Genomic DNA, 16522 nt, shown 5'->3' with positions numbered 1-16522 from the left:
GACATAGCTACATCGAACGCTGTACAAGGGTCTCTTCCGATCCAACGCACGAGCCACATATTGCAGTCTCTGGGTACCTAAACTACCTAAATAGGTAAGGCAATTACACGTAGTATGCTCATTCATTCCACCATCAAGTCCACGACTCATATGCCCAAACAACGACATAGCCAAGACTCAATTGACTCGAGTCAAGCTCCCAGGCGTGCAACTTCCGATCCAACCATAGGGCTGCAGCCGCCATTCGTTTTCGGGGACAGCACCCGCACAAAGCTCTCCTGCAGCTTCAAGGACAGCCCGATCAACAGCGTGTTGAATAATTACCCACTGCTGAGACTCGCAAACCTCTCTCCTATCCCATCTAGCAAAACGTTCCTGATACTCGTCCGTGATGGTGGTGTAGGGCGCACCGGAAAATTTTCTCTCTTTCAGCGCACGCACCCAAGTTTCCGGCGTGGAGAACACAGGCTCTCAGGGACAAGACCAAGAACGCTGGATTCGACCCCTCCCCCTCCGGGGAACCGTCGGCATGGCCGCTACCACCTGCTCGGGTCAAACTCAGTCTGATGGCCTTCTGTCTTTGTGATGCCTGGCCTCTACGTTCTTTTCGAACCGTCGCGATGATGGCCTTATTCCCCAGGATGACTCCACTGCTAGCCACTGGCCATACCCCTTAGTTCCTGGCACGACGAGCAAATGTTTATTGTTGATCCTCTGGTCCAGTTTCCAGATCGGCAGCTATCCTTATATTAGCTTGTCAGGCCCTGCTTATAGCGGGCATCATTAGTTTCACAACAATCTCATATGTCACGGATGTCACCATCACATCCTCGGGTCTCGTTTGTTGAGCGGGGGGAAAAAAATTAGTTTCATCATAAGCAACGCCGACTAGGCTGCTTACGTGGATCCTCAACGCTGTAACGCGTGCACGTCAACGCCAACGCCAAAATAACAGCCTCATAACAGCATGGGCTCCATCCCTGTGTATCCCTCATAACCAAATGCCCGTCCATGTCATATCTTCCTGCTGTTCAGCCCTCAAATCCATTGCGGGTATCCTGGTCTGTCTGTTCTTGCGACAACGGGCTGGAGATCCTCCATCTCCGTCTCAGTGATCTCCAGCTCGGCCTTCTGTTGCTCTAACAACTCTCGCTGCGCCTTTCTCTCGCTTTGCTCCCGCAGCAAAATCTTCTTGATGCTCCGCATCTTGATGTATATGTACACCGCTAGGGCGACGGTCAAGACACCTGTGGCGGCGAAGACAACAGTCTTGATCGTACTGTTCTCCTGCTTCGCAACAAGCAGGACACCGAGGTACACCAGGATGATCTGTTTCGGCAGTGTCAAAAACGTCGACACTGCAAAGTACCAGAACTTGACATCGCACGTCGAGAACACGGCCGTCGAAAAATGCGACGGGATGACGGAAAGCCGAATGATAAACACAATCTGTGCAAGGTTAGCGACCGCTTCGCCCTGCCACTGCTGGCAGCTCCAAAGAGCAAAATAAGGAAGAGAAAAGACGGCGTACCCAGAAACCTCCGTCACGGGTCAACCGCGCCAAAGAGCCGTAGTTAAGATTTGTCCTCTCCAGCTTCTGGGCCTTCCGTCGCAGCGTGTACTTGAACGCAAACCACGTTCCGACTGTGTCTCGAGTCAGCATGATCGTCATCTGCAAGAAATGAAGGTTTCGTACTCTCTCCGATAAAGGTACCCGCGGCAACGATGGCGAAGCCGATCCACAGACCGTACACCACACCGCACAGAAGCGCCACGATCTCGTGGCCGAAAAGAGGCGGAAACGAAATCAGGACCAAGATGGCGATCGGGATCAGGAAGCCTCCCGGTAACGATCGGACCTTTTCGGAAAATGGACGCAATGTCTACAGTCGCGCAACGTCAGCACATGGATTCCGCCAACAACTTGAAGGGAGGCGCTGACCTTGACAACTTCATCATGATGAAGACTAATAAGGACAGTGGCCACAAGGATGCCGATACCCAAGAGATGCAAGGCTACAATGTTCTCGGTCAGCTTAGAGCATTCTCAACAATGTTGGAGGGGTCGCGCGTACGAATATACTTGGGCGTCAGGAAGATCTTCTTCCAGTTCAAGGGGCGGTATTCGGTGATTTCGTCCTCATCTCCTTCTCTCCGTTCGCGAGTCCCGGCCATCTCGACGTCGGGCATGGTAAGAATAGCCGTCGACTGTTGTTGGTCGGTCGTGATCTGCTTGTAGGGCGAGGAAAGATGTGGCTTCCTGGCCATTTTGATAAAAGAATGAGGGTTAAGGAGGGCAGATGCATAGTAGGTAGGGAGATGGTGGGATCTGAAATCAATGCGAAACCGGAAAGCGGAACGCACAGCCACCAAACATCAGCCAAGAGAGGCAACGGTCAGTGCTGCGGTTCAGCTTTTTGTCGCGTCGTGGGTGAAGCACAACAAGGACACTCCCTGGACCGGATCCTCGCCGCTGCAGGCATAGTAAGCGGGATAATCCCCCGCATCCTTTCGGGGCGCAGCGAGGGATGGATTTGTCCTGGAAGCCAAGAGACCCAAGGGACGATCCATGGTGAGGAGTTCACGTAGGTAGTGTAGTACCGTGTGAGGATCCTGATTAGCACGGTAGACGCATCACGATACATACCTACGAACAACGCCAATGGGCACAGAGACCGCGTCCTGCTGGTGTTTCAAACTTCTAAGCCGGTCATCACCAAGCTGTCGGAAAATATCAGCCATCACCCGCCGATAGCAAATCCCCCCTCGCCGCGCCGCCGTAGGCACATTGCCCTTTTAGATACGCCAACTGCGAGCCAATAGCTTCGGACACTCCGTATGTTTCTTCCATTCTGTTCAACCCAGAAACCACGTTTGGCGAATGGGTCCCAGGCAGTTCCTCCGGGTCGCTCGGACAAGCCCGCCGGGTGTGGACTCTTTCTCCGCCCTAGCTCGACGGGGGTTTTGACTCTCCCGAACATGCCGTAATTACCATTACCTTCTTCCCTCCAAAAGTTACAGCGACAGGAAACTCTATCCCTTGCGCCACAATGCCATTTATGATTTAGCACTGATCCCTGGTACTGTGGTATGACGGCGTAGGAAGCTTCCTAGCAGTTCCGACGGGAGCCCTACCGGCTTAGGACCCGGCGATCATTGCTGATGCGGACTGGAGCTTACTGGAGCACGCATTTCGGTTGGAGGAAGATCGGAAGGGGAAGCCAATCTTTTGTTGATGAGGATCGGCTTCCAGGCGCGCGTCAGAGAGGTGAACGAAGGGTCCATGTGCAGAGAACACTGGGTAGCTATCGCCCCCGCTCCTCAAGGTCCATTCCATTATAAACTCAACAGGCTGCGCGTGCGGGCGCGCATGAGCTGCTCCAGCTGGGTGTACGGTCGGTCCCCCATGACGACCTATGACCCAGCGGTTCCCGCTCCTGTTTCGGACGAAGGTCAAATCACTCTTGACGGATCTGCCAGTGCATAGGACGGGCGGCTCGGGCAACAAGCCTTCGGCTTTACATTTCTCACGCTTTTGCCCGAACGAGGTCGCCCGGCTGTGCGTCCGTTGGTGCCTCGGATGCAATCCCGCAAGGACATATGTGCGTCAAAGACATGTCATGGACTTCATGGCATGGATTGCGAGTTGTCCGAGTCATATCCGAGTCCTGTTAGAGACATATGCTTTTATGGCGTGGTGGGCGGCGACCACTCGTCCCGCGCGTTTCGAAATGTATTATTGTTCGTTGCGTCAGATCATGATCTGGGCGACTCAACGTGTCGTCAGTTAGACGTTGTGACTCTCTCCGGATGCGCAAAAAATGACGACTCCGAGCAAAACTTTCACCCGGCGAAGGCGTCACGTTTAATCGCTCATTATAACACGCTGGTCCCCGCCCTCTTCTGCGCGTTCAAGGTTACGGAGCCCTCCAACATGCTCGCGGCTGAACTGTGCAGGTCTGCGTAGCCCCGCAGCCTGCGCAAGCGAGCTGTCATGTGCGACGTCAACGGACGCCAAGAAGCATCCGAGCGAGTCTTGGTCAGTGTGGACGCGAAGACGCAGCGGGCCGCGCTCCTAGCGCCGTAGGTTTACCTTCTCTCGTTCGTTGCCGCTGCCGGCTGCCGGCGACTAGGGTTCAGAGGCTGTTCTTGGCGGCCGGCAGACACCTTTCCTAGCGGGGTTCAAAGGCGGACGGGCGGGGCCGGGCTGTTGCCGCCTACAGCCTTCAACGCACGACTCCTCCTCCTCCCCGAAGGAACGTCCTGCGGGGGACGATTGGAACACCTGCTCCGCCCTCCTCCCTGGCCCGATGCATGACGGGAATGGATGCTGGGACTAGTGTGCCCGAAGGGTCTCGAGCTCTCGCTGGATCTTTTACCCAATTATGTTCGCCGTACTCACCCCTTTTCGACGGAACATAGTGTTATTAACAATGTGTATCTTCACCGTCTACTTATTAATGCCCCCCCCCCCCCCCCCCCACCCGCTAGATCCCGTACTGTTGCACTCACTTACATCATCCTCAAAGTCTTGTATTTCGTTATGATCTGTTGAGGTGTAAATAGATGGCAGGACATTGACAGCAACAAGTACCGGGTATAATAAGGGGAAAATCATCTCTGAAAGCTCTGGCAGCTTTAGTTAATAGAGAGATTTAGTTACGAAATCCCATGGTACTGCGTTTCTATCTAGCAACTTTCGTTTGATGTCACGATAGCTTCATGTATTTCCACTCTCAGTAACAGCTCTGTCAGGTGCGGTATCACGTAGTGTTTCATATTCGTTCGCCTATATAAAGGACTTCACTTTCTTCACTTTTACTTACATAGAATTAGGCCAAGGGACTGTCTTATCTTCTCGTACTTCTCGTTTTGGACTATTTGGCTTCCCGCCAGGCTTACTGTCAGTCCTGTTCTGGTCTCGCTTCCGTTTCCAGAATGGGGTGTCAGGTCAGAGGCATCTTACATGGTTACACCGCAGGACCTTCTGCTATGCAGATAACGTTACCTTTAGAGGGACACTCCGTATCAGGGCATTCTTCCTCTTGGACGTGCGCCTTCTTCCTTGAGATACCCCTATTCCAGTCGTTCTGGGAGTTGAGAATCCATACGTTAAGTCATTATCTTAACTCCCGATAACTAATCAACAGTTCTCCGTGGAAGCTTGCCGGCATTTCTGATAGCCAATGTTCACAAAATGAATCATTGGCGGGTTTTCTACGGTTCTGTTGATTCCTGACCCGGGTCTCGAGGACGAAATACTTTCTGTCGAAGGGAACTGCCGGATACCGCTCCTCGGCGAAGTGAGTCCTACATTCTCGAACTTTGCTAGACTTGAAGTATAGAATAGGTCCAGCTTATATCGTTTCTTCCTACAAAGGCCGTCTTGTTTCTGGTTCTATACTTTCAAGTTTACCGAGTTGGTACCCTGTAGTCTCCACCAAAATACTTCTCTTGTTACTCTTATCTAACCGTAAGAAACTGCTGCTGTTCAGCACTTTAAGCCTTCATCAAGCTCCGACTGTTCCTGGGAGTCTTCGACGATGATACCCAAAAGCCTAGATGCACTTCGGGATACTTTCCGCATCATTCATGAATATCAATTTGCTCAGATGGATTGTTTAAAAAAGACAAACCAGCGACAATGTTTTCAACGAGGATATTTCACCGAACGCCCTCCTACAGTATAGAGAGGCGTCTTCGACTTCATGTTTTTCCTATCAGCAATCTTCTCTGGCGTCAAGCGTGTCAAAACCAAGCTCTCGAGAGCCCGGGCCGGCTTTCGAGAGCCCGGGCCGAGCCCGACCACAGACAAGCGCGCACGCCCGTCCGGAAGACCGTCGCTGCAGCAGACCCCAGGCCCGAGACCGAGAAGCTTGCGGACGCCATAGACCTGCACGTCGGAGGCGTGCGAATCCCGTTCAAGGTGTTTTATGTCAGAGACAAGGGCGGATGTAAACACGTCAAAATCTACGCCCACAAGACGGCCGACGACGACGGCGATCCGGACGCAACAAATGACAAGTCGGGGCGAAGGACGCGAATAGAGGTTTCCCTACTCACAGGTAAATGGTGAAAAGACGTCATCGGCGAGATTATGTACGTCGCCGACGGCAGCTGTGATAACGGCGGCAAAGTCATATATTATAGTAATACTAGATATAGCTAGAAGCTATAGAGACACTTAGGGCTAGGTATAGGCTACCTAAGGTTATGCAATAAGGGAAAGGCTGTAGGAAGTGTTTAAAGGCTAGGCTACTAGTTGCAAGCCTTACTATAGATTCCCTTCCCTCTTTATCTTGGAATTTTTGCTTTAGGCAATACAGCTAAGAGTTATCTAACTGTGGCGATTGCTACTGTGATATTTATATTTGATCTTCTACAAGGGGAGGTTAATAAGGTAACAGACTATATACCTAGTAGACATGTAACTATTCTTATGCTTACTAGTAGGCTACGTCTAGTGCTATGATTATATCCTAAGAATCCTGGCCTGGTTATCGATGCATCCGCAGCAACCCCCTTTACCTTGAATTATAATGACTGGATCTACAGAAGCCAATTTACCGGCCAAGGAATCGTTCAATAGCATGTTAGTATCGGCCACGACATTGATATTGCCGGTGCTGGTGGCAAGACCTATAACCTTGACAGCGGCACCATCTCGCAACAACTTGTTCCGGACGTCTTCGTCAAGTGCACAGTCAATGGAATGCAGCCTGCCGATATCACTGCCGACACGCATGATAAGAAGTACGTGAACAATATCGAATGTGTTGAGGATCAAAGACGAACCCAGAAACTGCCTAATCTCCTGATTCAAGCGTTTTTGTCAATTTCCTTTCTTGCGTGACAAGTCGATACTGCTCGAAAAGATAATTCAAACAGGTTTTCAAAGAGCATCCCAAAAGGCCTACCGAAACTATATCGAGACTTGCTCATCTGACGATTGCTATAATATTATGAAGTGATGCGAAGTCTCCTAGTCTTCACAGCAGGGCAATTTTCACCTCTCAAGCGAAATTATAAGGCAGTGAAATGACCTATTTTCCGTTTCCCTCATATTTGCATCTCCTAAATTGACCTCGAGGATAGTCTGATATGATCTTCGAAGGCCTATGACCTCGTATCGCGTTTTTAAAGCTTCTGCTAGCGACGACTCTCACCTCAGTCCCCAATTCGCCAACAAACAACATTACCAAGCGGCGGGTCTGCGGTGCTATCGTAGCCTTGGGTACCATTTTAGGAGGCACTGAGATGTGGCAGACCAGAGGTTCTACGTACCAGGTAATATGCTGTCACATAGCAAAACGATACTGTTAGTTACGTAGGCAGTAACTACACCTATATATCTCGTGACATATAAATCATGATATTCCTGTATCGGGTGAACTGGGTTAGACCTATAGGGACCTAGAACGTTCAACTATAGCAAAAAAGAGAATAAAAAAATAAGAAAGTTTTCACACTCACAACGCCAAAGCGAACACCTTGCAATAGTACTTATCAATGTCCAACGCGGGCGTCCCCTAGCCAGCCTAGCATTAAGTTTGAATGATTCCCAACTTACTCGTAAAGACGAAGGCAGAATGCCCGGTAATTATGTCATTACTCGTAAGTTTAATTCTATGTGGAAGGGAACCGCACTCATGATAAGGAGACGTTAGCTTATGATCATCGTTCGTCTACTTTGGGGAGACTGACCATGTACGATGCTACTCTGTACTGTTAGTTCAAGTATAAAGCATTCGATTATCGGTAATAGTCCTCACCTTTGATCAAAGCTTGACACAACTGATCGCCGCCATTAAATTACAAACGGCTTCCAGATCCGAGGCTGTTAGCAGTTTGAGATGTACTACTGTGATGACGTCACGAGACGAAAGTCTTCAACGATTTCAAGACTGATTTTTTGCATTTGGGCGCACAACTTGTATTCGATATACATTAAGAGCAAATTGAGATTGCCTATCTTGAAGATCCCACTTTCTCTCGATCGGGATCAGATCGTGTCGGTCTGCCTTAATGTTTCTGTAAGTGGCATGAGTGGAAAATTACTTACGATAGCTCAACTGTTAATAGACAACTAAGTCATGAACCATGTTTCCTTCTACAGAAAGAGTTAGGTGCCGAAGACCGTTTCATTAGATATTTGAGTTGATTGGGCATAAATAGAGTATTGAAGATATAGTATATGCTTATCTGATACGCCTCTTTTTTAATCACTGCGATGCATATAGGAGGATTGAATTGTAGTGCACCGAATATGACGTAAAAGCACCGCTTGTGACATCCAACATGCTACCGCCATTGGCATATCTTACTTACCAGACCTAATTAGCTAGCTAATTTGAGAGCATTCATCTGAGTTACACATAGCAAGAAATATCCACAAACGATCGAAACTTCGAATTGAAGATATAAATTTATAAATCTCTCATTTAGCAAATTACATTCGAATAACTTGTGGATGGAAAGAACGGAAAGTGAGGCGTCAATAGCAAGTCCCTAACATTAGATACTGCTAATGAATAATAGAGTTATTAAGTGGCCATGCCAGTTTATTGAGCGACGACGCACCATGATTAGGAAACGTGGCCGAAAACGAGCATGGTGAGCGAACACGATTTCTGACCCCTAGATCCTAGAAATCATGCGGCCTTCGGCCTTGCATTCGCTTTGACAGCACAGGGGTGTGCCACACCCTAACCGGCGACTATGAGAACTATCAGATGGTTTAACCCAGTCGAAGGAGTATATCGTTTAAGCGAACGGAAGGTTAACCATAGAAATTCCCGGAAGCCCACACATGTATCGAGAGGTCCGACATAGTTGGTTTTGAGTAATGTGCATCGCCAATATGATTCAGCACTTCAGCTTGCCATGAGAATCGGGTGAGCTGGGGAAACCCGTCACTACAAAATGCGATAAACTAGTAGAAGTACATCCTGTTGGCCACGGACATAAGAACGGTCTCCTCTGATTGCAGCCAAACGCACAGCAAACATGTCAAAAGACTTGATCTTGTTTGATGCCCGTTCCATGTGTGGCAAGCAGTTTTGAAACTAACGCGGTCAGAATCCTCATGCGAGTGATCTACCTACGACTGTTGTCAACTATTTCCATCATGATGTCAAGTTAATGGAAAGGTTCCTGCTCTTCACTTCCCGGATACGAGTCTTTCTTACTTTTCTTCTTTTTGCCCCCCACCCCTAACTGCAGCCCTGTCACGTTCGGCTCATTCATGTCGATAATACGTCACAGAATCTCGGTTGGGTTCAGGGTCTTCGGGGCCGAGGGGAATTCATGCATCCTTAACTTCCCAGTGTATACTAATTAGCGTACCCTGACGCATGTGATGTGTATCCACCATGTCACCGTTGGAAATGCAATATAATTTAACACCCGCGCAATTTAACTACCTAGCTTACGATCATTGATATCAAGCATTCCTAAAGCGGTATTCTACAGCACTCAGAGATCGAGAACGAAAACATTCGCAGGAGAAGCTTTGGTGGGGATTGCACCCGGGCCTTGTCGCTGATATTCGAAGGTGATAAAGGAGAGAGCGGCGTCACTATTGAAGTTCTCCTACGATGATCGTCCAGAAAACATGGCCACAATACATCGCAGTACGCGTCCTTATCGTCATTATGAGGGACATAGGCTTCTTAGGCCTCACATACTTTTATGGCATGTTTGCGCTTGGCGGCGTTGAGGCCATCTCTCACCCATTCTCTATCGTCGTCGAAGTGGTTGCCGCTATTGAGATTCTGTTCTATTGCCTTTTCTTTTTACCCTACAAATGGCGTCTCCAGAGTTGGAAGCCTTACCGACCTCCACGAATGAGTCGAGCACAGCGCGCTCGTCTATTCCACAAGGCATTGAGCCTGGTGCCGGACGGAGAGGAATTCGTACGGAAGTGGATGCTCAATGCGCACATGGAGGACATTCGTCGAGACAACCTGAAGGACTGGCTATTCTGGGCACTGTTCGAACAAGACACCATGGTTAGCCGACCAACCAAGGATGCTGATCAAGAAATCGAACAATATATCGACGACGCGGAAGAGAAACTCGGAATCAAGCTGAGTCCAGGCAGAGGAGACGCTGAGGCATTGAGGCTTATGTTTGATCCTGTCATTATTCAACATCGCAGCTTACTCTACTATTTGGTGAGTTGAAATTCTCGAGATAATTATCGTCAGTCCCAGACGATTGACAGGGGCCTCCTTCTACTCTCAACTGACGATTTCTCTCGTTAGATTATTTGGTTGCTCGATACCTTGATGACATTATATCTCCTATCACAAGGGTACCGCTATTACAGACAACCCCCTTCAACCTTTTTCAAAATCTTCCCGCTCCGGATCATCAATCTTCTCCCATTCGCCCACTCTGCCACCAATGGAATGTCGTACTGGTGTCGCCCACATCGTTCTACCACAAAACGGCCAATTGTCTTCCTTCATGGCCTGGGCATCGGTCTAATTCCTTACATGTTTTGGCTTCATACTATACCCAAGGACGTCGGCATTCTTGCCGTCGAAATGCTGCCAGTTTCATCCCGTATTACGACGTACCCACTTGCATCAACTCCCGAACTCTGCGATATGATTGCGAAATGCGTGGCGCAGCAACGAGCTTCCCAAACGGCTACTTATCCAGGAGAGAAGGGGGCGTGGGACGACTTCGTTCTCATTGGCCATAGTTACGGGACACTACTGATGGGACCATTGTTACAAAGAGCGGATTTCGCGCCACGAGTAGCGGCGACTATTTTGATAGATCCAGTGTCGCTATTACTTCATCTTCCCGATGTAGCCTTCAACTTCACACGCAGAGAGCCGAAGCCATCAGTGCGTGGGAGAACAGGGCACGGCAATGAGTGGGAGATTTGGTGGGCAAGTGCGACAGATGCCGGAACAGCACACACCCTTGCACGGAGATTCTGCTGGCGAGAGTCACTTATGTGGCGTGAGATTTTGACCCCCAGCTTGCGCGGCGTTGAGACTGGCCCCTATGCCTCTCAGTCAGCAGAAGAGATTGCTATTTTTGGCAATGGCGTCCAGGTCGGAATGCGCAGCACCGTTATTCTCGGGGGGGAAGATTGCGTCACTGCATCTAAGTCGGTGGCTAGTTATGTGCATTCCGGAGACGTTGAGTGGTCATTGGATGATGTTGAAACATGGAAGCGATATCAATGGACTGGAAAAGAGGAGTTGGAGTTGATGTTTCTAGATGGAAAGGACCATGGACAGAGCATCATGGTTCCTTTTCCTCACAAGCCAATACAAAAGGTCATCTACTCGTACTGTCAACGAGACGATGGATTTGAGCCTTTTGCCGACAAGTTCATTGGCGGACCTGAAAGGATATCCAGTACGCAAAAAGAGACTACAGAGGTTTTTAGAGTTGAAGAGAACATAGATTACCGTAGTCAATAGTATCAAAAAATCTCAACTCCATTTATAAATCGTTCGCACACGTTGGAAATAGCGTCAGGAACACTACGGAATGCATTTTGCATTCGCACGTTCTTATTGCACTGATTACTGAGACTCCTTTTTTGAATCAGAGAAAGCTACTCACATGATGCTTAACACTTGGTTGTTTGACATGGTTTATTTGCAGACTTGATTGGTTGAGGGAGAATTGGCCCTCAGAGTTACCCTGAACGTATCGCTGTTGACACTCTATTGATGGCTTTAGAATTATCAAGACTGCAGGTTCGGGATATCAGCCGGCTACATCTGACCAAATTGTAGACAGAAATCCTTGTGAATTGGAAATATAGCTTTATGTATCACGGGAAACCGATACGTTTTGAAGAGTGAAAGCAGTGCTCCGAGATATCAAAGGTCAGTGAGGTAAGTAAACGGTGTTGGTTTATACTAACAGTAATGTCATGAGTTAGAATACAAAGCAGGGCATTGAAGAATTCAGGTCTAAAAGGCTTGAAATACGAACATAAGTATGGAAAGTATGGTCCTACATATGTAATATATATATGTCCGAACGTCATTTCAACCGTTCGTACGCATGAGTCAGTTACCAGAAGGTCTATATGACTGACTAGCCACATTTCCAACCGGCCAGACGACTAGAGCATAGAGAATTCATGCCTCTTATAACCACGTCTTGTTGATGCATCAGCCTATCTGTAGTCCTTCTGACACACATATATATATATATATATGTATATATAATTAAGATGCACGAGTAAGGAGTGAAACGATACGTGATATAGCACATGACGGTGCTGTGACATAACGTGAAAGTGGTTAAAGCTATCGTAACAAATAATCTCAATAAATATCTAGTATGATGGAGATAATGGCACTTCAACCTCAATGATATTAAAAGTGCCAGGTGGCTTCTTCCAGAATTTGATCACCTTGAGTCCAACCGAGTCAAAGAGAGCCAACCACTGCTTTTCTGTGCGCTCCTGCCCAGCCAAACACACCATCATAGTGATATCAAGAGAAGTAGGTCCCAAGAGGCTTTTTTCGCCATCCAAGACATTTTCGTGGATGAGCAACCTACTATAGCCAGGCTTCATCGCGCTTTTCTGCATTTCCAAAATCTTCTGAGCTGAGGCATCAGGCCAGTCGTGGATGATGTGATGCATGAAATATGCACGGGCACCTGTAGACGAGTTAACACTGGATGTAAGATGCCTCTATTACGAAGACTGTACTCTTTATTGGCTGCGGCGTGAAAAAGTTGTACTCCAGCTTGTTGACGTTGTTGGGGATAATTGCTTTCTCGTTTGCGTCGGCGATGACTTCTGGGAGATCTTCGAGATAGATCCTTGAGGCCAACTCTGGGTAGGCAGTATAGAACCTCAGTATATCTTGGCCGATACCACCACCAATATCGACAAGCAGCGGATAATTGGGATCGGATTCGTCAACGAGCTTTTCATGAGGGTACATCTCCATCCAGGCTGGCTCTTTCATTGTTGAAAACTTCTGGAGGATGTTGAAAGTCTCTCCTGCTTTTGGGGTTTCCTTCAAATAAGACCACATACTCTCATGACCGGTTAATTCTTTGACCGGAGTGTCGTTAGGATCAATGGGGTTTTTGTGGCCTCTTTCCGCTAAATGTGCAGGCAAGAGATCAAAGGCAGGGCGAGTGACTAAGAAACTGTGGTTGTGAGAAGGGTTGTATGTCCATTTGTGTAATAATACTCACTAAAAGTCGATAACTGTACTGAACTCTGGGTTGGAAATCTCAACGCAGAATTGATTTGGCTTGAACTTTTCAGTCGGTACTTGCTTCAAAAGTCCATTTGCAGCCAGTAAACGAAGAAAGCGATCTTCAGCCCTTAGTGTTGTTCTCAAGCATTATGTAGGTAGTCGATGACGCAAACAGTACTTACGGAGAAGCTGGGAATCACAACCCCCGACGAGTTCCGCAAGCTCCACGCTTGTCATAGGAATGTTGCCTTTTTCATGCCATTTGTTCATCAAATCTAAGTCCTTAATGACTTTTAATCCAGCCATAACAGCGGGCTGATTGATCTTAGTTAACAAATAGAAGTTTATCACGATAAATTTACTTGCAAGGAACTCACAATGTTCAGGTATAGTCTAGTATAGGTCTCCCATGGTGACTCCAATCTAAAAACGGCTTCGTACGTTGCCTGCAGTGCTTCAGCTCGATCTTCCTCGGACACGAATGAAGACGCGGTGACATCTTTTACGGCGCGCAGATATTCAGTGCCGCGATTGGGTCCGCCGTTAGTTGTCATCTTAAAGTAATTAAAAAGTATGATCAAGTCGAGATTGGCTAGCAATAATAATGGATATCCTCTTCCTGTCACGTTAATTATCTTCAGGGAGAAATCGGAATCTATGACAGATCAGTGTTGCCTATATGAATCCTCAACACCTTGGCTTCTTTTCTGATTACCGCATGGATTTACAGGAGTGCAGATAAAACACCGGATGGTCTGCAACTTAAACGGCCAGACAAAATAATAAGCTCTTTATGCCGGCAACAAACTCCAACTAGCGTTGAGGTACACTAGACAATGAGGTTCTTGGCGGCGAAAGGTAAGATTGCCTTGAAAGGGGGTGTCCGTATGCCGCGTCGCCCGGTTCTAATGCAAACGTTTATCTGTTAATTGCATACTCATATAGAGTGCTATATTAAACACACATACACACATCCACACACCAAGTAACGGTATTCAGGTTATTGGACTTTCGGGGCAATTCGAAGATCGAATGCTCCACGGACCAGCTCTCAATGATCGTTCATGGAGTTTCAAAGTTTGGGTCAGAGCGAACGGATTGTTTCGTTGGAACCTTGACGACCCGTGTCAAAATGCGGAAATTAGCTCGCCAGAGGAAAATGGTAACTGTTGGTATCACAGGCGATCGATCGATAGCATAAATAGCGTATTTTGACTATTGGTCGCTGAAGTTGTTGATTGATTAGTTGAAGAAGAAGAAAGTGGCCACTGCCGTGGATATCACCATGGTGAAGGGGAGCAACCAAGGTGGGTCACGTGACCTCGGAGCGGCTTCACTTCACCACCGGTTGGGCTGGTCGATGATATCGCAACAGTAACTTTACTGAGCTGACGACGTCATACAAATCAGCAAAGCACATAACGAGTTGTTACAACCCAAAAAGTTATAAGCGATGACAGCCCCACCAGACCTTGGGAAGCGCGGGCGGCATAGTCTTTGTACGAAGACAACTAACAAGGGATAGATGGATGACTCCCTGGAACGGAAGACCTAAGGTATAAGTCACTTGAATATAATGCAAAGCATTGTTTATACGCTCCTTAGCAGAGCGCGGGCGGCCCTAAGAAGACTGTATTAGAAATTAGGTAGCAAAGAACAGGACTTATATATAGGATAGACTTAGTGGCTAAAGAGCTATAGAATTTGGTCCTTGAGAGCGACTAACTTGTAATACATTGTATAAACTCTTCTTAGTATCTAATTTTAGTGATTCATTGACAAGACTCATACAAGCTACCCTACTGCCTGCGACCGCCCGACTGATCACTAAGTGATCCACTGACTAGCAAGCTAACCCTACTGTTACCGGGTATTGACCTTAGCTATACTATTAGTGGAAACTCTACTGTCAGATTGCTGACTGTGACACGAATCAGCTGATTATAAACTTGTTCATGGTGGAACAGGGGGGCGATCGGGCCATAACTGCGCTTATAGACCGATGGATACTACCCAAGCGTGCGCTGATCGAGGATAAAATATCAAGCGTTTAGGAGATAGGAAGAACAAGCAACTTTTGACGAAAGATTTTCAGACCTACCTTTCCCCTGATCGGACAATAGCATTTCTAAGATTTACTCTTTATCGTAATAACATACGAACTTTGGAAGTCTCTGCTCCTGTCAAGGTGGTGTACTAAGCCCGTCCATAGACCATTCAGGCAAATGCCCAAAAGATCAACCAATGTTGGCACTTTGTGCCAGCATTGCACCACACATACACTTATTAAGGGAAGTCTCCACTTATTCCCTTACAGCTCCTCTGACCATCTTTAGTTGTATTCTGATTGGGTCACTAGGCAGCCTGACTGGAATGCCCTATAGGCTAATCAGGGGAAGCATCTTGTCTTGCCTAAGTAGGTGGTAGTGTTTGTCTAATTAGATCACCACACAGCTTGGGTCCCCTATTACCCTACAAGTTTTCAAAGGGATTAGTTCTTGTGGTTGGTGGAATTAGGATGATACTATTCTGTCGCAAACTCATATAGTCGTCTCAACACTATACTATGTTGGTCAATGTTCTATGCCAAGATTGATGTCCTTGTGTAAAGTGACACACAAGAGTTTTCAACCTAGGCTTGTAGATTGATATTTAATAAAATACTGTTTTCTTACCTCCTTAACAAATAATGTTGAATGTAAGTTAGTGAACGTGCAATTCTTACTACTTATCTAGAACTGCCTATTAAACTGCTGACAATTTACCTCAATTACGGATTCAGTTTGAATACACTCTGTCGTATTCTTGCGCTTGACAGTAAATCGCAATATATCAGGTTATTTTAGCGCCTTTTATAGGTCTAATTCTTACTTAGAAGGCTTAGACATATTATAAAGCCAAAATTCGCCCAGATGACTCTTACACTAGCATCAAAGACTTTTGAGGCTTCTGAGAAATGTTGCTGTACTGTAAACCTTTGGTTCTTGAGTAATACCGGCGTAACTCTTGATACTCGTACTACTTACACTGATCGCCGGAATTGTTTCAGAATGGGATCATATACGACGAGCTAGAAGGGAGATCAAGGGTTTGAACCGTGGTGGTGTATTGGTCATGGTCAAAAACTTCTTACCGATGCGAGGGCGATTACTCTGATGTTTCCAGCCGTCAAATGAAACAGAACGGCCGGTCTCGTTGATTAAGAACGCTTTTGGCCATTTCCTTACTAGGTCAGTGGTTTGAGTACGGTGCCTCTGCGTAACATCTACAATCAGCTTCCTCTTACTTGAGCCAGCCCTTGCAAAACTTGTTCAACATAA

The 16522-nt window shown here is 47.3% G+C and overlaps 5 protein-coding genes across 5 annotated transcripts; 3 read left to right on the top strand and 2 right to left on the bottom strand.

Annotated features, from left to right (window-relative positions):
• Positions 1-1038: 1038 nt before the first annotated feature.
• LY79DRAFT_674828 (snare associated Golgi protein-domain-containing protein) lies at positions 1039-2268 on the bottom strand (the record flags this gene model as incomplete). The annotated part of the gene is made up of 5 exons (XM_060564366.1): positions 1039-1449; positions 1532-1644; positions 1697-1883; positions 1943-2016; positions 2076-2268. 5 exons carry the CDS (start codon positions 2266-2268, stop codon positions 1039-1041), a joined length of 978 nt encoding a protein of 325 aa, XP_060407461.1.
• A 3376-nt stretch (positions 2269-5644) lies between these two features.
• Positions 5645-6076, top strand: LY79DRAFT_674827 (uncharacterized protein; the record flags this gene model as incomplete). The annotated part of the gene is made up of 1 exon (XM_060564365.1): positions 5645-6076. One exon carries the CDS (start codon positions 5645-5647, stop codon positions 6074-6076), a length of 432 nt encoding a protein of 143 aa, XP_060407460.1.
• Positions 6077-6589: 513 nt separating this feature from the next.
• LY79DRAFT_492229 (uncharacterized protein) lies at positions 6590-6763 on the top strand (the record flags this gene model as incomplete). Its single annotated transcript, XM_060553321.1, has 1 exon — positions 6590-6763. A coding segment is annotated over one exon (174 nt), but the record flags the coding sequence as incomplete, so codon positions are not given.
• A 2833-nt stretch (positions 6764-9596) lies between these two features.
• LY79DRAFT_584884 (uncharacterized protein) lies at positions 9597-11447 on the top strand (the record flags this gene model as incomplete). Its single annotated transcript, XM_060560443.1, has 2 exons — positions 9597-10175; positions 10266-11447. The coding sequence occupies 2 exons, from the start codon at positions 9597-9599 to the stop codon at positions 11445-11447; spliced, it is 1761 nt and encodes a 586-aa protein (XP_060407458.1).
• Positions 11448-12319: 872 nt separating this feature from the next.
• Positions 12320-13756, bottom strand: LY79DRAFT_529122 (S-adenosyl-L-methionine-dependent methyltransferase; the record flags this gene model as incomplete). The annotated part of the gene is made up of 5 exons (XM_060556087.1): positions 12320-12648; positions 12701-13149; positions 13198-13321; positions 13385-13517; positions 13580-13756. 5 exons carry the CDS (start codon positions 13754-13756, stop codon positions 12320-12322), a joined length of 1212 nt encoding a protein of 403 aa, XP_060407457.1.
• Between the last annotated feature and the right edge of the window lie 2766 nt (positions 13757-16522).

The sequence above is a fragment of the Colletotrichum navitas genome, assembly GCF_030913465.1.
Source record: "Colletotrichum navitas strain CBS 125086 chromosome Unknown LY79scaffold_149, whole genome shotgun sequence".
NCBI classification, from domain to species: domain Eukaryota; kingdom Fungi; phylum Ascomycota; class Sordariomycetes; order Glomerellales; family Glomerellaceae; genus Colletotrichum; species Colletotrichum navitas.
The sequence above is the reverse complement of the archived record's forward strand: the minus strand, read 5'-3'. Positions and strand labels throughout refer to the sequence as shown.